Genomic DNA, 24,177 nt, shown 5'->3' on the forward strand with positions numbered 1-24,177 from the left:
CTATGTAAATGTGAATGATCTTTATGATTTTCAATGCTAGGTTCAACTAAATTACAATGGATTTCAATAACATCAAAAGGTCTTAATTTTGGTAATTTTATTCCTTTTATTAATACATTTGGTTCAATCATTTCATCTTTTAACCCTAATAGATCAATTATAAAAGCTGTGACTATAATTTTAACAGGTGATTTTATTACAATAAAAGGACCATTGTTTTCTAATAAAAATTCATTTTCATTAAATTTATCATATTTATTTTTAAATTCTGTTAAACTGTTTGTAAATAATTTTTTTATGTCTTCTAAGGTGTAATATCCTTTCTTTATATTAAAATATTGATCAATTGTTTTGTTTTGATCAATAATACTAAAACCATATATATTTTTATAATCATTTGGTACATTTAATATAAAATTATCTGAATAAAATCCACAAAGACCAATACTATAATTTCCATCCAAATGAATTGGATGTTCTAATCTTAGTTCCATCTTTGAAGAATTGCCTATAATTTTAAATAATTTCATCTTATTTAAATGGAAAAATTTTTAAAGGAAAAAAATAAGATAAAATTTGATACATATGATGAAAAAATCAAGAATAATCAACCAATTAGATTGTTAATAATAGGATCAAGTGGTTCTGGTAAAACAACATTACTATTAAATTTCATCTATAAAAGATTGATACCATACACAAATTTATATGTTTTTAGTAAATCATTAGAGCAGCCTGCATATATAAAACTACAACATAGATTTAAAAATATTGAAATGAACATTAACAAAAAAGTTGCAAATTTCTTTGGTTCATGTGAAGATATAATTTCATTAAATGATTGTAAACCAAATTCATTAATTGTTTTTGATGATTGTATTTTAGAAAATCAAGATAAAATAAAAGAGTATTTTGTAATGGGTAGACATAAAAACATATCATGTATTTATCTTTCACAATGTTATTCAAAAGTTGACATTAAATTGATAAGGAATAATTTAAATATGTTATGTATTTTTAAACAAAATAATCATTATATAAAACAAATTTTTGATCATTTTGTAGGTTCTGATATGTCATTTAATGAATTTAAGGATATTTGTAATGATTGTTGGAAAGAAAATTATGGATTTTAACTATGAATTTGATATTAAAAACAAATGAAGGAAAATATATGAATAAGTTTTCTAATATACAATTTTCTTCTAAATAAATGTGGTGTATGCTTGATTTAATTGTTGATAAAGTATTTGTTATAATAATATTTGCCTTATCTTTAGTGTTTATTTTTCTTATTAAATTTACAGAAAATAAAAAATGATGTGTTTGTGTTTAATTTTAGATTTACTTATTATTTTTGTTTTATTTATATTAATCATTAGTGTAGTGTTGATTGTGCTTAATCGACATAGTTTATGTTTATGTTAACATGGTTTATGTTTATGTTAACATCATTTATGTTTATGTTAACATAATTTATGTTTATGTTAACATCATTTATGTTTATGTTAACATATTTTTTCTTTTAATAAATGGATAACATAACTGTCGACAAGGCTAAGAAGTTAGATGAAATTGAAAAAAAATTAATAAAAGAATTTAAAAATCAGATTAAAATTGATGAAAATTATGAACAAATTAAACAAAAAGCATATGAACCAATAACATCTGCAATTGGTGAAGTAGAAAATAAAATTGGTGATGTTTTAAATGAAAATAAAAATTTAATGGATTTAGTACCTATTGTTAATCAATTTGCTAATATGTCAATACCACAATCTGAAGAAGAATTTATGTTACCTTCAAGTACTCCATTTAGACCAATAAGAGAACAAATTATTGAAGAAGAATCAACATTTATAGATCCAAATATTGTTTCACCTCAAACATTAAATAAAATCATTGGTCCAATAGCACAGAAATATTTACCTAGAGCAAAAGATGATAAATTTGGTTTGTATTGGGATAAACATAAAAAATCATTTATGATTGGTGATAAAATAACAGTAATTGATAATGATGATTTACTTGTTGATGGTAAAATATATACTGGCACTCATGGTTTATGGAGATTATTGACATATAAAGACAAACCAGATGATAATTTATATAGTCAAGATGATTTAAATAATTACTCAAAAATTTTATGGGAAACAGATTTAATTTATAAAAATAATGATCCAAGTACTAGAAAACCAAAATCAAGTAAAGGTAATAAATATATGAATTTGAATAAATTTATTTGGGATTCTAAAGGAAATATTGAAGGATCTGGTATAAGAAAATATTCAGAAAATAAAATTGAATACAGATATATTGATGATTTAAACAAATTAGAAAGTATAATCAATTATATATATGCTCAAGAAAAAGCTGGAAATAAAAACTTTATCAATGAAAAAAGGGCTATTAAAGATTTTATTTCAAACAAATTAGATGAATTAATTGAAAAACCTGATGGTATAAATATTTAAAAAGAATATTACCAACTATAACATCACCAATTATAGGTTCAGGATTATTAAATGATTTTATAAATAATTTACCATTTGAATTGCATGTACCTGGTTTTCAATATCTAGGACCTGCAACTAAGCTACAAAAAAGATTAAAAATAGGTGATCCTGGAATAAATGATTTAGATAAAGCTGCTAAAGAACATGATATATTTTATAGAGATCATAAAGATACAGAATCTAGAAATGATATTGCTGATAAAATATTACAAGATAAAGCATGGGATATAGCAACATCTAGTGATCATGATATAGGTGAAAGATTAGTTGCTTTACCAACATCAGGTGCTATGTGGTTAAAAAGAAAATTTGGAATGGGATTAGAAATAGGATTAAAATTTTAACCTATATAAATGGAGAAAGTTGAGGTAAATTTAACTGATTATCAAAAATCTAAAATTAAATCTGCTTTTAAGAAAAATAAAAATTTGACTATACAATTTGAAATAGATCAATTTAAAAATGGTAATGATGTATTATTATTAACTAAAAGACAATTGAATAAATTAGAAAAACATAAAAAATTAAATACTGGATTAAGACTTGAATTTTCTTATAATCAACTTAAACAAATAAAAGATGGTGGTTTATTAAATGAAATATTAAATGTTGCTGATTATATTCCTGGCATAAATTCCTGGCATAAATAGTTTAACACCAAAAGTTAGAAGAGGAGCTAAAGTAGTAAAAGACAATGTTATTCCAAAATTTAGAGAATTTATAAATTGGTTAGATCAAGAATTAGCTAATGTAAAAGGATCTAGATTAGATGAAAAAACATTAAAATATGTTAAGAAAAAAATTTCAACCCATTGACTTTAGCTGATTTAGAAAAATTATGTCAAAATATTAAGAATTTTAGAGGTGTTTTTATGAGAGATATGCTTCCAAAAACTGTTAATAAATTTGAATGTAGTGTAGTCAATTTAGATTCTTTTTCTGGTAATGGAATTCATTGGATATGTTATTATAAAAAAGATAAAATTAAATATTACTTTGATTCTTATGGAAAAATTGTTAATAAAACTTTTAAGGAAATTGTTAAATATTTAGGAAAAGACAATATATTTTTTAATGATTCACAAATTCAAAATTATAATGATCCACCTATATGTGGTCATTTGTGTGTTTTTGTATTAAATGAGTTGAATAAAAATATAAGATTTGATAACATAATCAATAAATTAATTCTTAATAAATATGGATTCATTAGATATATTTGATCTATTTGGTAGACAGAAAAAAGATTTAATTGAAGTAAAAAATGATTATATTAATTCAAAATTGAATTCCATTTTTAATGATATTAATAAGGATTTAAAAAATCATATTAAGAAAACTAATAATTTGGTTAATGCTATTAGTTTATCTAAAAATTATTTAAGTATTAATTCTAGAAGAATTTTTAATGTAAAACCAAGCATTAACGACTATGATGTTGTCATAAAATCTGAGTTAAATGAAGTTTTAAATTCTATTATTAAGATTGGCAATGATCATTCAAAAACTAAACAGGATTTAAATGAATTGGTTAATTCATTATTTAATCTAAAAACATATGTTGAAGATTTAGAAAAACAACTTGAAGGTAAACTTGCTGAAGTGATAAGATTAGTAACTGCTGGATTAGCACAAATAGCAAGTTTTACATTAGAAGATAAACTTAATACAGAAAACCAAGAAGATGAATAATTTTTACTATATAAATGGAGTTTATTTACTGTCTTAAATGTAAACAAAAAACCAATTCTAAAGACATTCAAGCAATAAAATTAAAAAATAAAAATATGATTAACGCAAAATGTTGTATATGTAATTCAAAGAAAAGTAGTTTTACAAAAAATTCCTCCTAATAAATGGCTCTGTATAATTCATTTGATTATTTCATTATCAGAAACCAATTTCTATTAACTAATGAAGATTGGGATATTATTTCAGAAAAATATGAATTGAATGATGAGATGATTAGATTGTTTCAAAATAAATTGAATTGGGAAAAAATTGCTAAATATCAAATTTTGAATGAAAAGATTATTACTGAATACATAAATTATCAGTTAAAAGATCATATTGATTTGATTTGTAAATACCAAACATTATCTCAAAACTTTATTGAAGAATACAAATATATGTTGGATTGGGAATTACTTATTGAAAACCAAAACTTATCTGCTAAATTTATTGTTGATAATGTTAAAGAAATTCAATATTTTAAAGATAAAAATGATTATGATACTGTTGATTAAACATTTTTCAGTTGATTGAATAGATTTCAGTTGATTAAAGTTCAAAATTAATAAAATTTTACTTGTTTTAAAAAACCTTTTTCTTTCCATATTTTTTCATAAATTTCTCATTAATAAATGGCTTATACTTATGAAATTGAAAGAGCTGAATATAAAAGTTTTTATCCTTTATCTAAACTACATTTGAATGAACCAAACAAAAAAACTGAATTTAATATTGATTTTGGTGATGGATTTTGTTCATCTAAGTTTCAATTTTATATTTCAGGATCATTTAAAAAATCTGATGATAAAGACTATGGTGCTACGGATAATGTAAAGTTGATTAATAATTTTGTACCATTCTTATTTTCAAAAATTGAAATTAGAAAACATAATAAATTAATTGAGGAAATCGAATATCCTGGACAATTAAGTACAATAAAAGGTACTGTTACTTATTCAAAAACAGAAGCAGTATCCAACATTTGTGATGGATTTCAATCAGATTTCAAAAAAACATTTGAAGCTGTGGGTAATCTATCACATTTTGGATTAGGTTTCTTTGAAAATGTTAATGTTCCAATATACAAAGGAGGATTCAATATATGTTTTGTTAGATCTGAAGATAATGATGCTATTTTTAGATGGAAAACTAAAAAAGTTGATGGAACTTTTGATGATACTACATTACCAGGTGTTGGAAAAGTAATTATTGATGACTTTTTCATTAGAGTTCCAATAATTGAGTATAAAACTACAAGTAAAATTCAATATATTAATGAAATAACTAAAAAAGAAAAAATACTATTTCACTTTAATCATTGGCAATGTATTGAACAAAAGACAATAACTGGAAAAACAGTTAGTTTTGATATAACAAATATTTATCGAAACATCTATAATCCAAAATTTATAATAATTGGTTTTCAAAAAGGTAGAACTAATGATGATGTGTTGATATGACACTTCAAAATTTGATAGTATGTATATTAAAAATATTAGAGTAAAATTAAATGGTCTCTATTATCCTGATGAATTAATGAATCTAGATATAAATAATGGAAAATTTAGAATTATATATCAAATGTATCAAGATTATAAAAAGGTTTATTATAACAATAGTGAAATGTATTATGATCCAACAGAATTCATTGAAAATAGACCATTGTATGTGATTGATACTACAAAAACTACTGTAAATATTTCAGGATCAAAAAATGATATAATAATAAATATGGATTTTGATTATGATATAACTGTTGCTAGTAAAACTAATTGCTATGTAGTTGTTGTGTCTGAAAGATTATTAGAGTATAATGTGATTAAAAATTATATAACTGAAATCAAATAAAATTGTTATAAAACCACCATTTATTTACTACTTTTTGACATATTTTTCAAAATATTATTATATTTTATGAATAATAAGACTACTATTGTTAATTTAAAATTTGTTTCATAAAAAAAATAATAAATAAGAAAATTTTGATTTTCAAGGTCACAGGAAATAAATATTTTAAATTATATTATTTAATAAATTTGTACTTACCTTATAGATATATCATACCAAATTTCATGAAAATATCTTTAAAAACAAAGAAGTTATTAAGGTTTTTAGTTTAAGGGTAGTTCACCCCAAATTGGAAAATTTTAGTAAAAACATTAATTTTTAACATAATTATTAATAATTTTTAAGTTTCAGGATTTTTTGATAATTTTTTCAATTTTTTAAAAATAAAATAAAAAATAAGGGATGAAACTACCCTTTACATAAATCAAAAAATTATTTAATATTCAACATATCTGTATACCAAAATTAATCAAAATTGGAAAACACATGAAATATAACACTTATAAGTTTTAATACCATATTTTTACCATAATTTAAGCAACATTTTAATTCAGAGGAATAATAAAGAAATCTCATTTTATGGTGTTGGCTAACTTGCTTGCGTTTGACACTAGCGAACCTAGCGGGATGACCTTGCGTAATGCGACGATCATAGTACCATTTATCTGATCTTTTATATTGCCATCTAGTAGACTTGACACTTTGTAGCTCAATCCATTTGTTTGTTTCATTCTATTTCTATTTAGACTTAGCATTGATTATATATTTTAAGCATATATTATAAAACATTTTTCAATTAGTTAAAATAAATCAAAACAATCATATAAATCCACACTGCATTTTACTAACATTCTTTTAGTTATTATTTTATTCAATCACTTATTTTCATCAAAAGATCAACCAAACAAATTAGGCCATAGACTAATATTCCTTCAATAACATTATATTTACAACGCAATTTGTTTTTGTTGATTTTTACATTATCTTTAATCGTACAGAAATGTATAATATATGAAATAGCATTAATTTTTAACAAGCTTTTCATTGGTGATATTTATTTTCAATTTATATCAATACTTATCTTTTTATCTTAAGATTATCATTTTTGATAACATTTCATGTTTAAGTTTAAAATGATTTAAAATAAAATATAGACTTATAATACATCAAATATCATTAGAATTTTCTGAGAAATTCAATACTTTTAATAAATTTTGAATAACTCAAATAGGAAACATATTATTTACAAAAACAATAATTTAAATAAAATATTTAGAATATTTGAATAAAAAATTTAAAAATTTTACTTGTTTTTAAAAACATTTTGTTTTGTAGTCAATTTTATGGAAAATATGGACATATTCATGAAAATTTCATCAAAATTATATACTTTTTCTAGAAAAATATGAAAATGTTAGAAATTGACCTAAAAGGGTAAAAAATATAGCATATTGTATAAAAAAATAGGAAAATTCATTTAATTTTTGAGTGGCTCCGTTTTTGGCCCAGAAGTGACATGAATATATCTACTTATATATATATATAAATATATATATATATATATTGTTACAAGTCAGGAGCCCCGCGCAACAATAGCCAGGCGCCGTATCAAAAGGGTTGTTTGTTTACACGGGGTTCTCGGAAAGACAATAGACCCATGTCAACGGACTACGTCAATAGGGGTTTTGACATATACCAGAAGCTTCCACAGCGATCTGTAAGCACCTTTGTCTAGCCTACGAGTAGTCTCTAGAATGTTCCACGGCAAGCTTATATAAGGGACCGTCTTCCGGCACACGGCAGTTGAGTTGAGTTAAGTCTTCCGAGAATCATCGAAGCGACGGCACGCCGGTGTTAGTGACCAGTGCTAGTGGCAGTGACAGTGTAGTGACAGTGAGAGTAACAGTGTTGTAACTCTAGTGACAGTGTAGTGACAGTATTGTAACAGAAGTGATAAATCCTGTAGAGGCTAGCTGTAATTAGAAACATTGTAAATTAGAATAGGCTTTAGCTAGGTTTAGATAGGGTTAGTTAGGTGTTAGGTAATTTTAATATTTGTAAATAGAGAATAATACGTGTAAATAAAAAAGTAATATAAAATCGCCAAGTTTTTATTGTAAGAACCTGTCAAGCCCGCAACAATATGAATTTGAACAGATGGTGTTTTTGGCCTCTAGGGACCTCAAAATGAAAAATTAAATCGGTCTCGGGTCCAGGTCTTACCATGAGTACTACGGTAATAGCTTATTCCCTATATGGGAAATTCACTAAAAATTAAAACTAGATCCTAAAATGACACTAAAAGTATTTTTGGTTTCAGTAAACAGGTCTAAGAAAATACATCCAGCCAATGACAGTTAATTTTGAAATGCTAAATAAATAAATCATCCCAACTATGACCCTAATAGATAATATTTAGCAATAATGTACTCAACATCACTAACAGCATGATAGGGAATTTCTTGGATTAATATATCTTTTTGTAGAAAAGAATGTCAGACACAAATAACAAGGACTGCAATGGAATTCAGCCAAGAAAAAAGTAAACAAAACCACAACAATTGTAATTAACAACTAAAATATAATATGGTGATAAATAAATACAAAGTACATAGAACATTGTGTCGTCATGAAACATATTACACTTTTCATTTACCTTTTTCCATTTAAGATGTTCCCCGTTGTTGTAAAGGGGCAGATGAGTAACTGACTTACAAACTCTACAGACACTAAACCAGTTATCACGAATCCTTATGAAGACAAATTCTTTGCCATTTGTTTTATCATTTTTATCAACAGCAATCGTCAATGAATTAGATGGTGATAAATAAGATGAAAACCCGGAGCAATCGTAATTTACAGTCAAAATGTGATTGTTGTTGTCGAACAAACTAAGGTAGTATTTGTTTTGTTCTGACCGTAGGCAAAGTAGTGTCAGTACTGTATACTTCTCTTGTTTGTACTTTGCTACCAAAACCATCGATCCGGTGTTGTCTTCTATTGTGATACCACCTGTAAAACAGCCAGCAGTGAATTATCAGCATAGTTATTTTGATGTGTTGTAATCGTAGCGTATTGCAACTACCGTTTTTAGCGAATTTCCCATATAAGATATATAAAAATAAGATTTTACTATAGGTCTCATGGTAAGGCCTAGACGCGAGAGTGATTTAATTTTAAGTTTTTATGTCCCCAGAGGCCAAAAACTGCAGCAGTTCAAATGCGTATATTATATAATATAATTATGTGAAATAGTAAATCATATTAAAGCAAACACATTGGTATAGGCCTACTGAAGCGTTTTTTGGAGGGTAATTAATAAATTGTTGTATTTAGCCTAAGGATATATTTTGTTCAAATTTCGAAAACAACTGTTTTTTTTTTACAAAGCTATTACCATTTCAAGGATATATCTTGAACGAAACCAGAAAAAGGGACTTTTATTACCATTGTAAACTAAATACAAGTATTGTAATTAAAACTTACTCGCTGTAACAACTACGTCGTCTTTGTTTTTGGTCTCTCTATTTTGGGTAGACTTAGTTGGCTGGAAAAGAAATTCACTATTAGGACCAAGTTTAAGACTTAGTAGATATTCTACGAATCTCACATTCATCGTTGCTTACTTCAGGGTCAGTTTATATTCATTTAGAGTAAATAGTTTTATATTGTGTCAGTACTTTAAATGAATTTTTCCTACACCGAAAATATACTACTTCTTGTAGCAAGCAATGATCCTTCTGCTGCCTAATGTAGCAATTTACATATGGGTATTTAGCTAGAAGTGGTTAAGGTGTGGTGGAATATCTTGTAGATGAACCTTTTTGGCTGTAGTGCGATCGTGTGTTCATATGTGTCAAATTTTGAGGTTAAATCAAAACAAACAAACATAGATGTTAAGAGTTTTTAAAACTAAACGTAAATCATCATTACTGTATGTACCAACAGTAATTTGATGTGTATTCTAGTCACAGCAACCACATTATTTTATTAATTTAATGATCGAAATTAATTATGCAAGAAGATTTAATATCTTAATATTTTCTCATATAATTAGCTATTTTCATAGCAACCATCAACTGATTTGGATACAATAATTAAATAACAACTTATTAACTATATAATAAACTAGTTGATTTGGATTTAGGAATCACGTTTGTATTTCACAGTAAATATTCTATAAATGGCCAAGTACTTTATAAAAGTAGGCTAGAGTAAGTTTAAAGTATATTTCATCATTGTCAATTCCAAAAATATAATTATGCCAGTTTGTTTAGATTTAACCTCAAAATTTGATAGGTATGAACACATGATCGCACTACTGCCATAAAGCATAAAGGTTCATCTTCAAAGATATTCCACCACTCTTTGACCACTTCTAGCTAAAAAAATCCAACCGTACATCTATTGCTCATGTTATACTTGTGTTTATTATAAATACAAATTTTTATTCGTATTGCCTCAAGGATAGATTATTTAATTAAAAACTAATATTCAATATACATTTTCATCAATCCTGTATTAATGTCAGCGATTTGTCTCTGAGAGTAATTGATTTGTTCAAGCAACATAACGTTGCCTCAACTCAACCAACCTAAATCAAAATTGACGGCCTTAAATAGTCCCGAAGACACAGGAGTATATAAACTCCACTGCCCTAAAGTATATTTCGTCAATTTATGATGCGCTTTCGTGAATAGATCTCTACAACATATTCCTACATTTAGAACACTACATTCAAAGTACACTAGAAGAACACCTAATAACGGAAACCGACAAAGGCAATGTGAAGTGAGCTAAATTTAAAGTAGAGAAGATGTGGTTATTATTATTATTATTATTATTATTTTTGGTGGTATTGACTACAAACATGAGTTCAACTAACTTTACGAAGACAATAAGGCTAAAATTTATAAATAAAAAACTTTTTTAAAACAAAACGTTTTTAAACGCACTAAAAAGTAGGAAATCTATATATATAATTCTGTAAGACAAATTTTTTACCAGAAAATTGTGGACGTCTGGTAAGTCGCAGAAAAGTGGGAGAGGTCTTAAATTGAAGGTCTTGACCCCAGGGACTCGGGAAAAATAGCAGAATTCCCATAAAGTTGCCATAAAACGAGATATAACGTAAAATATCCACCATAAGAAATGCATGGGGACTGAAAATTGTCTGCATTCTATCAGCTGTTACTTATTTATTTGTAATGTTTACATTTATTCCAAAAGTAAATGTTGGTAAATAATGTTTCAAAATGAATTGTGTTAAATTTTTTTTGTTTTTCGTATTTGGCCTAAACACCTAAAACAGTAAGGCCTGTTTCCCGGAATCTCTTTTTGTGCAGTGGAAAGCGACGCAAAAGCCATTGCACTGTTGTATTGCCTTATGTTCGTTTTTTTTTTATTATGAGTGAAGTAACTAGAAGTAAGACCTGCCAGACGTGGAAGAGTATCCAGGAATTCAACAGACTTAAAAAATGCAAAAAGAACGTCATGTAGGGCCTAACTGCGAAAGAAATCCAGAAGCTGTTTTACCACCTGTCTTTATAAGAACGCTGGAAAATGAGTTGAGTGTTGTTTCTCACAATCTAGGTTCTCTTAAAGCACTTGCATGCATTGTGGCGCATTTCACTTCGCAGAGGAGGCCACAAATGGACATTTCAACGCATGTTGCCACAATGGACATGCCACAACCACAAGTAAATGACGATGATTCGAACTTTATAAAAAACATAAGGCAATACAACAGTGCAATGGCTTTTGCGTCGTTTTCCGCTACACAAAAAGAGATTCCGGGAAATGGGCCTTACTGTCTTAAAATTCAGGGACAAATGCGTAGATATATTTCTGACTTACTACCGCGAAATGGGGAGTTGCCTTCATAATAATTAACAATAATTTTGACCTCTACATGTGGTTCTCAAAATGGAAACTATAACAGAATTCGTAAGATTACAAAACAAATCTTCAATTTTAAACTAGAAAAGATGTGCAATGTTTTGCTTTATGATTTCAGCTCTGATTCGTTGTTCTCCGGGCTCAGGCCAAACCGTGTGCACGTTTCCATTAGTTAATATATTGTGTTATTGATTTAATCATTATTTTACAATTGTATTTCATTGACACATCAGAAGCAACTAATATACGACTCCAACGGAAGGAAAACTAAGATATAAAACAAAAAACACTGTTCATTTTAAGTAACGTAAAATTGATAATTTTAAAAACATAGGCCTATTTCGAATATTTGTCATTTTATATATGGGTTTTTTTATTGTAGTCTAAATTAGGGGCTATGGCCCCTATAGGCCACTAGTAATTTATAAATACGTGGAGAGTATAAATATACTAAGATAACGTGGGGCATGCAATAGATAATTTACAATTACCTTCACCTGTTGAACTAATGTATTATTATCAATTGCATGCACCCCACGTTTTTTATTTTAAACCTTACAGGTATTTATACCCTCCACGTATTTATAAATTATTTTCTACTTTTTAATACGTTTAAAAACGTTTTGTTTTAAAAAAGTTTTTTATTTATAAATTATTTTCTACTTTTTAGTTTTTAATGTGTGTGGATTTTAAAGCTATTTCAAGCATCTATATCAGATTAAGACAGAGGCATTTGGGAAATCAAAGGTTTTGAGTTTCTTTTCGTATAATTATGTATTAGATTGTGTGGCCTACCTACTAACTATAAATACATCAATCTATTTAATTTATTGTTTACTTTATAGAATACTAAATAAAAAACAAATGCATTTATTAACAAACACCTTTATATCTGGAATCAGATTGTTTATGTATATTTTTTAATGTTTGTTTGTATAAAGAATCTCTCGGGAGCATAACCTGTACCTCTTAACCTCTGCTCTTCGAACTATCAAATTCAAGTATTTACAGCCGACTTCAATTAATTGATATATTTACATTCTTTCAAAATGTAAACATGGAAAATTCGGAAGCCTATGGGGCGTAGCCCAAGGGAAATATGAAAATTAAATGGTATAATATTGCATTGTCATCCATTTGTGAGTTATGTTTCAAATGTCAAGTCTCTAGCTCATCGGGAACTTCGTTTAGAATTGTTAACAAAATTTATATGAGAGCAACTAGCAAGCTAATAAAAACAAGCCCATGGGGCGTAGCCCATGGGAAATATGAAAATTAAATGATATAATATTGCATTGCCATCTATTTGTGACCTATGTTTGAAGTTTCAAGACTCTAGTTCATCGGAAACTTAGTATAAAATTTATTGCAACATTTGTAAAAAGCGAGCTATGAATAAAACCATTAGAAAACGAAATTTCTTTTAGTTAGGCTTTATTGAACAAAGAATCTATCTAATATATAAAATTCTCGTGTCACAGTGTTTGTCTGCAAACTCCTCCGGAACGACTTCACCGATCGTTATGAAATTTGGGGTGTAAATTCTGTAGGTATGCGAATCGGACGTAAACTATTTCCCGTTTCGAAATTCTTAAAAGGGCTCCGCCCCAGTGGCTCTGGAGTTTCCCATGTTAACCTTATGAGAAATGGAATTAATGAATCTTAACAGCTGTTTCAATTAAACAAGTTGGTTCTGTTCTATGATGTTCAATAGCATTAAAGTTACAAGGATTGCCAACAGGGTGCAGCACTATTATTTCTTTTACATTTATGACAACAGCTAATTTGCAACCAAAAGGTGAGTGAGTGTAGCGAACGAACTTCAACCTGGAGGCGAGTGAGCGCAGCGAACGAGCTCCAACCTGAAGGCAAGTGAGCGCAGCGAACGAGCTCCAACCTAAAGCTGCGTGAGCGTAGCGAACGAGCTCCAACCCAAAGGTGAGTGAGCGTAGCGAACGAACTTCAACCAGGACGTGATTGAGCGATGCGAACGAGATCATCTTGAAAATTAAACGTAACGGTACTTTCTTTCCATCGGTCTGTCTTAGGGGAAACCTATAACTTAGGCGATACGAAGTTCGCCGGGTCAGCTAGTCATGATATAAAAAAACTAACAATATGAACCAACTAACATCAAAGTAAACAAAAACAATTTATAAACATTTGAACACATGTCACAATGTACAGATAGAAAGGAATTATATGAAATTCTTCCCCTCCTAGCTGACATAGTCTTTTAAATACAAAGGCGGGTGTACTCCTGGAGCTTCTCCTTAGACCAACATGGTCTTGACTCAGGTTTTCTTCGTCTTGGAAGATAGGCTCAGATTCGACCTCAACTTCAGAACTTCTTTCATTTATTTGTAGATTTGGGTTTGTGTGTTCTTCATGTCTTAGATCGGAGTTCGAGTCTTCTTCATGTCTTAGATTGGAGTTTGAGTCTTCTTCATGTCTTAGATTGGAGTTTGAGTCTTCTTCATGTCTTAGATTGGAGTTTGAGTCTTCTTCATGTCGTAGATTGGAGTTAGAGTCTTCTTCATTACGTGACACTTCTCCTACAGATGCTAAATGCCTGGAACGCACAGTAGTTTCTCGGCCATCTGCATATCTTATGTGAGAATAAAGGATTCCCCTCAAGGAGCAGTACTTCTTCAACGAGTGTTCATATTTTGAGCTTCTGACAGGCCGTTTGATAAGCACTAGACCTAGGTTCATGAGCAACGAGGGAGTTGTATTTCCATAACTAGATCTTATAGAAAAGAGAAATAGTCTTTCATGTGGTGTCATTTCAAATACATTGTTGAGGTAAACAATAACGACCGGATAGATCGTAAATGTAGTTTTTCCCAATAAGATATGTCCAGATGTTTACTTTTAAGTGATAGTTCGATTGTCTTCCCAATTATACCAACATACCTCTCTGCTTGCCCGTAGCCCAGAGCATTGTAAGCGTGTTGTACGGCTGGTGGCAACTCCTAGTGAACATAAAAATGACTTGAGTTCTTGAGACATAAAACTTGAACCTCTGTCAGAATGAACATAAGCCGGTACTCCAAACATTGAGAAAATAAGAAGTTCCTTGAGAAATTCCTTAAGTCTCAGAATAACAGTTCTAGCAGTTGTATCTTGAGTAGGGAATGCGAATGGAAATCGAGAATATATCCACGACTATTAAATGATATCGATTTCTACTTGTGGATGGAAGTGGCCCTTTCAGATCGATGTTAAGTCTTTCAAATGGTTGAGTAGCTTTGATGAGTTGTCCTTCATGTTTGTGGAATCAAGGTTTTACCTCTAAGCAGGTTTGACAGGAGGAAGTTACTTTTCTGATCTCATCCAGTGAATAAGGCAAGTTTTTACTCCGAGTCCAATTATACATCCGAGACACTCCTGGATGACATAAAGCGTCATGAAGTGATACTAGGTTTGAAAAGCTTCCTTCCATTGATGAACATTCCCTGGATAAAGCATCTGCTGTTTTGTTCTCTTTTCCAGCTCTATAAATAGTCTCATTATTATAACAAGATAACTCAACTCTCCATCTCATTCTTGATTTTGCTCGCATTTCGATCACTGAACATGAAGGCTACAGATCGTTGATCTGTTGTAAAACGAAAGTGTCTGCCTATGAGATAGTGCCTCCATTTTCTTAACGCTTCCACTAATGCATAATATGCTTCTTTCTCAAAAGATGAATGTTTCTGTTCCGAGTTCGTTAGTGTTCTAGAGAAAAATGCTACAGGTCTGCTATCAATAGCCAAAGCTGCGCGTATTGCATGATTTGATGCATTGGTTTCGACTGTTAACAATCCATCACAGTCAATTGAAGAAGTTACTGCATTAACAATGGATTCTTTCAAATACACACTTAGCTTCTTCATTCAGTAGAAAAGAACTTCTGTTTAAACAGCCTACCTTCTCAGAAAACTTAGGAATGAATTGTGAGTAGTGGGAGAACATAGGTACCAAGAGCTCTGTGAAGAGAGTTTGAGTTAGTTGGAATGGGAAGATCTCGAAGGGGTTGCAAATGATCTGGATCTGGTCTTATTGATTTTACACTGATTACATAACCTAATAGATGGATCATGGTGGTAGAAAACTTGCATTTATGTTTGTTCAAAGTAAGATTATATTTGGAAACAGCTTTCATTAAATTTTTCAAGTTCCTGTCATGTTCAGCCTGATCATTACCACAGATTGTTATATCAACCCCTTCAACCCCTTGAACCCTTGAACCCCTTCACGTTTTTTACAAGTAAATATGTTGGTTAAAGTACGTTGAAAAGCAAGGACACCATTACGAACTCCAAATGGCACTCGGGTGAATTGGTACAAGTTCCCGCAAGCCTCAAATGCCGTGTAAGCTTTGTCATTTTCTGTTATTGGGATTTGGTGATAGGCACTCTTAAGATCAATAGAACTACAAATTTTGTGTGAAGCTACTTCGTTGACTATGTCATCAATCCTAGGGAGAGGAAACGCATCAAGTTCTGTAAAACGATTGTCTGTAATAATCCACAACCATTCTCCGCTTGTGGTTATCTGTTGAAACAACAAGGACTTGTGCTCTCCATGGAGACCTGCTCTCTTCAATAATACCATCTTTCAACAGTAATTGAATTTCACTTTCAATAAATTGTTCGTCAATTGCTGAGTGCCTTCGAGATTTTGTTGCAATAGGCTTGCAATCTGGAGATAGATTACCAAATAGTTCTACTGGCTCAACGTTAGCTAAGGCTACACTACATATGTTGAGAGGAGACTCTTTTCCTCCAAAATTTACTTGTAAACTTGAGTGACTTTTCAGAATATCATGCCCTACAATAATGTCAGAACATAAGTTTGTAAGTACGCTGAAGACCACATTCTTGTAAATATGATCTTGCAATTTGAGATTATACAGTTTGACTGATAAACTGAGGCCTTTACTGTAGAAGTTTGTGTTTTGTATTTTCTACATACCTTTTGGTAATGACCTTTAATGCCACATCCTCTGCATAAAGCTTCTTTAGCTGGACAAGCAGCTCTGTTGTGTTTCTTAAAGCCGCAGAAGTAACATGTCTGATTGAGTGAACATGTTATACTTTCTTGAGATGGATACGATTCTGGTTCGGCAGCCGAAGGTCTTGGATCAGGGCTAGATAAGTATCGATTCTTTTAACTGATAGTCTTTGAAGCTGCAGCGTTAATGGTTGGTAAAAACTTCTCTAAATTTTATTGTTCAGAATGATATTTAGCAATATCGAGTGATCTGGCTTGAGAAACGGCTTCATCCAAAGTCAAGGCAGAGCTCTCCAACAATCGTTGACGAATGTGAGGTACTAGCAAGCCATCAATGAATGTGTCTCTGATGTATTCATCTCTACTAGATACAGCATTAACAGCTTTAAAGTTACAATCCTTGGAAAGGCGCTTCAGAGATTCTACATAATTATCAATGTTCTCACCAGTATCTTGTCTTCTGATTCTAAGTTTATGACGTGCGTAAATTTCATTGACAGGTTTCAAGTACAACTTTTTCAACACATCAATTGCTTGTTTGTATGTTTCACAGTCATTTACATACTCATAAACGGATGGTGAAATGAAATTGGTTAATACTTTAAGCCTCAGTTCTTCACTGATTTTACTAGCTTCGATGAAGTTTTCTGAAGTGTGAAACCAATGTTTCCAATCTTGGACTTCATTAGGATTGACATTAAATATCTCAGGTCTAAGTATAAGTTCCATGATAAAAGATTGATGTATATTTTAATAAAAGATTCTTTGTTCAATAAATTGTTGTAGATTGAATGTTTAAAACCATTACAAAACGAAATTACCTTTAGTTAGGCTTTATTGAACAAAGAATCTAGCATGATATAAAAAGCTAACAATATGAACCAACTAACATCAAAGTAAACAAAAACAATTTCTAAACATTTGAACAGATGTGACAATGTACAGATAGAAAGCAATTATATGACATACTTACATCCAACCAAACCACCTCTTCTTTATTAATTTGTTGCGGACCAGCTGGAGTAACAGTTTTAGTTCCATGAAAATTTACGTCATACTGACACCAGATTTGTTTCTCGGTGATTTCCGGCCGAATGAACCCTACAGTCATTTTCATGTAGTCAGAATCAAGTGATAAGAAGAAAGATGATTGTAAGCTGGACAAGGACGAACAATCCAGTCCTTTGACAGCTAGTTTGAAGGATCCAAGTTGTTTGATGACAGATATTTGTTCCGAAAGTCCACTTTTGTAACACAACATGGTGTAATGGTTACTCCGTCCACTGTCAGAATATTTACTTAGGTATACGGCTTTAAGATCACTCTCTTTTACAGTTATCTTATCTTCTTCCAAAAGTATGTCTTTCTCTGAAAAATACAATTTAACTCTTATAAAAATTAACTTCACAATTTGTGATTCGCATCACTTTAATGCAATATCTGACTTGATTATTGTTACACACTAGTACAAGCTATTAATAAACTGTAAGAAATAATTTCTGTAGAAAGGTGAATGTTATTATAGGCCTGGGGTTTTATTATTGGTTTTATGGGGCCTCGCTTGCTGATTGGTAATTCGGACACTCTTGTTTGATTCCGTTTCCAGGGATCTAAAAAAAATATTCTGTATTCCAAAGCCCGTGGATTTCAAGCAACAATTTCAAGGTATTATCGTATTATTTAATTATAAACAGACAAGTATTCAGGAAATCTTAATAGCGTATCCTCGTACAATCAAGATTCTATTTTTATTCTATAAGCAATTTTATTTCTTTATTTAGTTTATGGTACCAAGATATCAATTTTGTAGTTTTCGGTAGATATAATTTTACAGCATTAACTCTACCTCCCATTCGTTTAGCCTATTACTTAAAATGGTTTACAATACCTGCATATAGTAATCCTTTGTTGCTGATATTGGCAACTAGTTTCGGTTCATTATTGAACCATCTTCAGGCCTCAAGGTGTCAAATAATCACTTTATTCGAAAAGGTCGTTAATAACAGAGTTCAATAAATAAGACATATACAAAACACGATACACGGAACGGACACACATTACAAAAAACACGAAAAACACGAAGGGACATTGACAATCGATCGTGACCGGGCTGAGGTAAAGTCTAGACTCAGCCTAAAACTACCTGTGCCCGGTCACGATCGATTGTCAATGTCCCTTCGTGTTTTTCGTGTTTTTTGTAATGTGTGTCCGTTCCGTGTATCGTGTTTTGTATATGTCTTATTTATTGAACTCTGTTATTAACGACCTTCGAATGAAGTGATTATTTGACACCTTGAGGCCTGAAGATGGTTCAATAATGAACCGAAACTAGTTGCCGAAATCAGCAACAAAGGATTACTATATGCAGGTATTGTAAACCATTTTAAGTACAATACAGTAATCCGGAGGCTAAACAACTATTTTTTAGCCTATTACTTACGTTTCAGCAGCAAGTTAAAATCTAATGACACCTGAAACAATTTTTGAATTACTATGTATTTGGCATAAACAGGCAACCACTTGTATACTTTAATACTGATCAGGTTAACTAGTAGCAGTTATAATCCGTTTTATAGCCAACTTTTTAATGTAACAAACAAAAAATTAAACACATGTCGTCATAACATATAATCGTAGAGTATATTTAATGCATACGTTTTGGGGGTTATTTATAAACCGTTTATTCCTGGGCTACGAGAGAACCTATTTATTAAGGTGCCGTAAGGATAACGTAAATATAATTGTGTTATTAACAGCACTCGTTTCCTTACCGTGTACACGACTGAAACAAACTGATTTAAGCTATGGAGTAGGCCTACTGGCGAGTCTCATGATTGACCACTGCTCAACTGGTCAATTGAAGATGTTGAGGAGAACGGAAAATGGGACTCCTATTTACAATTTGTGGAATATTTCTAACTGTTTATATTATTTATATAAAGGGTAGTTCAATAAAACGTACTCACTTATACTAATCCATATATTTAAAGCTTACAAATCAGAAACACGAACTACAATCATGGAACGAGAGAAAATAATTTATTTATAAAAATAAATACCTCTGCCTTAAAAAATAAGGTTGCCAATGACACAGAAAAATAGTACACATAAGATATCTAAGGATTATACAGCTATAATACTGATTAATTTTGATGTTTTCCATATAGATGATTTCTCATTATGGTCAATGAGCCTCTTAATGTTTCATGAATAATAATTTTCAAGAAGGATCTGTCCAAATCATATTGTTTCCAAAAGTTCACAAAACATTTTGATAATGTTCCTCTAGAACCAATAAACAATCCAATCACCTCAATTTTTGAAATTTTAAAATTTCGCTTGAAATATTCAAAGGTAGAATCATAATTTTTTTTTCTTTTCTTCATTTACTTCGTCAGCTTGATTTATGTTTGTTTCAAATCGAATTGTAGGATCAAGAATTATGCCTTTGTTAGTATCTCTTTCGATTAATAAAATATCTACTCTTCTGGTGCTTCCGTTAGAAGAAAGACAGTGTACTTCTTCTTGCACTTCCCATGTATTATACCTTTTTCGGAAGGCATTTGCTATGATACTTCTTATTTTGTGGTGCCTTGTGTTTCTTAGAAGTTCACCAAACGGACAGAAGCCTAGGGCATGTGCAAGGGTTTCAATCTCACCACAGGCATGCCTGCAGCGGTTATTGCCCTGACTTCTGCCGTGGAGAACACGCACTGGCACCACATTTGCAATCATTTTTATAATGTCTTTCCACTCAGATTCTGACAAGCCTTCTTTATTACTCGAAATGTGTTCAAAATGACCACCATTTAACCTGTATACAACGCTGATGTCACAGAACTGCAGACTGGACTACAAATGTCAGCAATCGCAGCAAATAACGCTGTGATGTTGTCTTGAAACTTGTTGATTGTAGCTGAATTTATTGAACAACCCTTTATTATTTATTTCAAATTGATCCATTGCATTTAGTAATTTTCCTTTCCCGAAGTAGTGTTAGAATGCCGCGACTTCATTTCTATATTCAGCATATTATGAAACATTGGGGAAACTCATTGAGGAGCTTATTTTCAGATCCTAGCCCAAAATATCTCCGCCATGCCAAAGTAAAATTTAAATATCGTAAATATTGTAAATAGTGTAAATATATGTTTGTATTGACAAACTCTTATGAGTTGACGCAATCTATCTGACAGTGTCGGCCAAGGGTGAAGACTTCAAGTGTTTCAAGTAAGAATAAGTACCTAAGTAAGTATTTCAAGTAATCTGAATTTGGTAAGAATTGTAGGAAATGAACGTTATCGCATTAGTTTTGGCTCGATATCTATAGCTACCGAGAACAGATCCACAGGTACTTTGTCACGGGATTCCATCTCTTTTAGTATTCCAACAGTTTTGATTTTACAGAAATGGGAATTTTATTACATGATCCTAAATGAACAAAATCTACTATGACTGGACGTGTAAAAATCGTATGTTCTGCCGTTAAACCCACTTCGCTAAATACAATAAAAGAATAGTTCAAGTTTACTTAACGAACAAGAAATCTTTACCATTATAAATCAAGGAAACTATATACAAAATTGCTGATTTGTCAATTTCCTTTGAGCGGGGTTATTGAAAATATTCGATTTCTAATCCATCAAGATATGATGGTTTTGCCTGTACTAGAGAAGTAGACCTAACTAGTCATTTCCCAAACAAAGAAAGTTCCCTTTTAATTCAACAGAATAGGCTGGTGCCACACTACCCCTTTCGCCGGTCCGGTTAAACGGGACCTTTTTGGAGGGATCATTCTATCTCATGGGAGCGGTCACATTGTTGCGGTTGCGGTGCGTCGGCGGGATCCACCGCATGCTGCTACGGTGTAGTGGGACGACCGGACGACCGGACGACGGGACGAAAGGCGAAACACATTAAGCTATTTCAATAATATGCTTATTTAAGAGAGCAGCCACACCATCCCGTTCTGCCGCACGTGTGTCCCTACTGTTGTCGCTATAACAGTGCTCAGCATGAGATGCTCGCGCTCTTCACTTGAAGAATGTTGCGGTAGAGGAGGAAGGTGTGACCACAGAGCACTGTGACATGGTAATGCAATGCGGTAAAAACGAATTCCGCTCAACCGCATCCCGCTAATCGGGATAGTGTGGCACTGGCCTTACGAGAAATATTGTTCAAACAGCTTTTAAATTAAATTACAAACTTTACAGAATTACTAGATTGTAGAGTGATAGTTATGATATAAAACCAAGAGGTTTCGCGTGAGTATTTGCATCGTGAAGTATAAGTATCGATCACTACGGGTTACGACAATTCCATTCCGGGGCTTGATAGTTGTTTTCCATGCTTCCTATCGCTCTATTTGCCCCGGAAAGGTGACTTTCAGGATAATTAGTTAAATGCACTAACTGTAGCTCTACTTAGCTACTGTTCACCAATATGTTAAGAGAATGACGGTAAAACTACTGACAAAAAAAAACTGACATATTCTAGCACGTCGCATTTCAACCTTCAAGAGCTATTTTTATCCAATAAAAAAAACATAATGTAAGTTAACACAAAACTAAATCTAGTAGTATATTACGTTACTAGTCCGGTAAATGGTGTTTTACCGTACGAGCACGCACTCTGGGCATAGCCGAGTGCGGGATTTTCGTACGAGTACGGTAAAGCTTAGGCTACCGGGCGAGTAACGTACGATACTTTACATCATACTACACAGAAAATAAAGTAAATTTTAAACTCATAACACATTTTATTTAGGACATAACATAAATTATGTTAGTTTTATATTTCTGAAAATAAAATAGGCAGTTGCAATTAGCTGTTCATTTCATCAAGTGCACGGTAAAAGTTCATAATGTAGTATGATGTAAATAATTTTATTAATATTTTCTGCTCGGAAAACGTAAATAATTGAGTTTCATTTTACCTCGGTCCATTTAATTTTTGTCAGGTCTTTATCATAGAACGCCGGTTCGATTTTGGTTAAAAAAACGAAGAAATAGTGGATCCTGGCGTTGTAGAGACACCAAGGGGTTTCCAGTTTGAAATGTCTGCCGTTTTGGGGGGACTCCGCTAAGGGCGCTCCTACAGTATAAGTGCCTGGATAACTGGATGCGAAATAAAATACTGAATTCACGTCCTTAGAACAGTCTAATCCTGTAATATGAATGGCTGATGTTTCTCCTGATCTTATGTCCAATACATGTTCCTTGTTACTACTTTCATAGCAATTGAGATTGTAGAGTCCATCGTCACTGATGTATCTGGCGACTAGTTTATCTTTCCGTATGCCTACTTGGTTCCCTCTGAGTATATGGTTTTCTGAAACAGTATGATAATCATTAGTTAGGGCCTACTGATATGGAGCAAACACTCTGGCTTAATGGACTATTTTACTTGTGATTAATTAAAGCAGAAATCTCGTGTATTGAGCTGTGTGGAAGAATCAAAACTAATCATTTTATCGTAATATCAACATCTATAATAAGAATCTATATCTATACTATAATACGAGTAACGTTTGCGCACAATGATTTCAAAAAGCGGCTCCTACGATTTCCTCAAAATTGTTAGCAATATCTTAGTTTCAGCTTTGACTATTTTCAGGCTAAAAACAATATCCATGCTAGCCACTGTTCCGGGAAAATTCGTTCTTCGTTAAAAACTTTGAATGAAATTTCAATATTTTTAACATTGGTCTTATGAAAAACTAGGTAGCCAAGACAGCTTTACAAACAGGTAATAACTATTTACCTAACCCGCCATGTTAAACTTCCCTATCCCAAGCGTGATTTATACAACTTCCTTACTTCTCGAGTGATGTAAAGTATCAAAAACTCACTCGGTGATGTAATGAAACCCATTTAAATAACATTGAGTGATTAACTTAAAAAATATACCTCTATGGAGCCAACGACGTTCAACGCTATAAATCAGCTGTGCTCTTGAATTTTATTGTTCTGTTTTGAAGAATTTTCCTAACCTAGCTTTTGTTTGTAAATGAACGTTTACTGTTAGAAGATGAGTGAAATGGATGATGATTAAATCAAATCAAATCAAATCAAAATCTCTTTATTCCTGAATTAATTTACATGTTTGTTAACAATTGTGTGTACAGGAAAAATAATTCCCAAGTAGACTATCCGTCTGTGTTTGGGAATGAGTTGCTAATACA

General features: G+C 31.1%; 1 protein-coding gene across 2 annotated transcripts in view; it reads right to left on the reverse strand.

The window, feature by feature from the left end:
* The window catches only part of LOC129000855 (uncharacterized), a 253,328-nt gene that overhangs the window by 96,619 nt on the left and 132,532 nt on the right, over positions 1 to 24,177 (reverse strand). For both annotated transcript variants that reach the window (XM_054427905.1, XM_054427904.1), the window contains 5 exons: positions 22,930 to 23,324; positions 19,435 to 19,465; positions 17,968 to 18,362; positions 9,582 to 9,642; positions 8,752 to 9,107 (listed from right to left, as the gene is read on the reverse strand). In XM_054427905.1, coding sequence (XP_054283880.1) covers positions 8,752 to 9,107; positions 9,582 to 9,642; positions 17,968 to 18,362; positions 19,435 to 19,465; positions 22,930 to 23,324 — 1,238 coding nt within the window. The remainder of the gene's footprint in view (positions 1 to 8,751; positions 9,108 to 9,581; positions 9,643 to 17,967; positions 18,363 to 19,434; positions 19,466 to 22,929; positions 23,325 to 24,177) is intronic.

This window comes from Macrosteles quadrilineatus, unplaced genomic scaffold (assembly GCF_028750875.1).
Source record: "Macrosteles quadrilineatus isolate MER2022 unplaced genomic scaffold, UCM_ALF_1.0 Scaffold_8__2_contigs__length_117827958, whole genome shotgun sequence".
NCBI lineage: Eukaryota > Metazoa > Arthropoda > Insecta > Hemiptera > Cicadellidae > Macrosteles > Macrosteles quadrilineatus.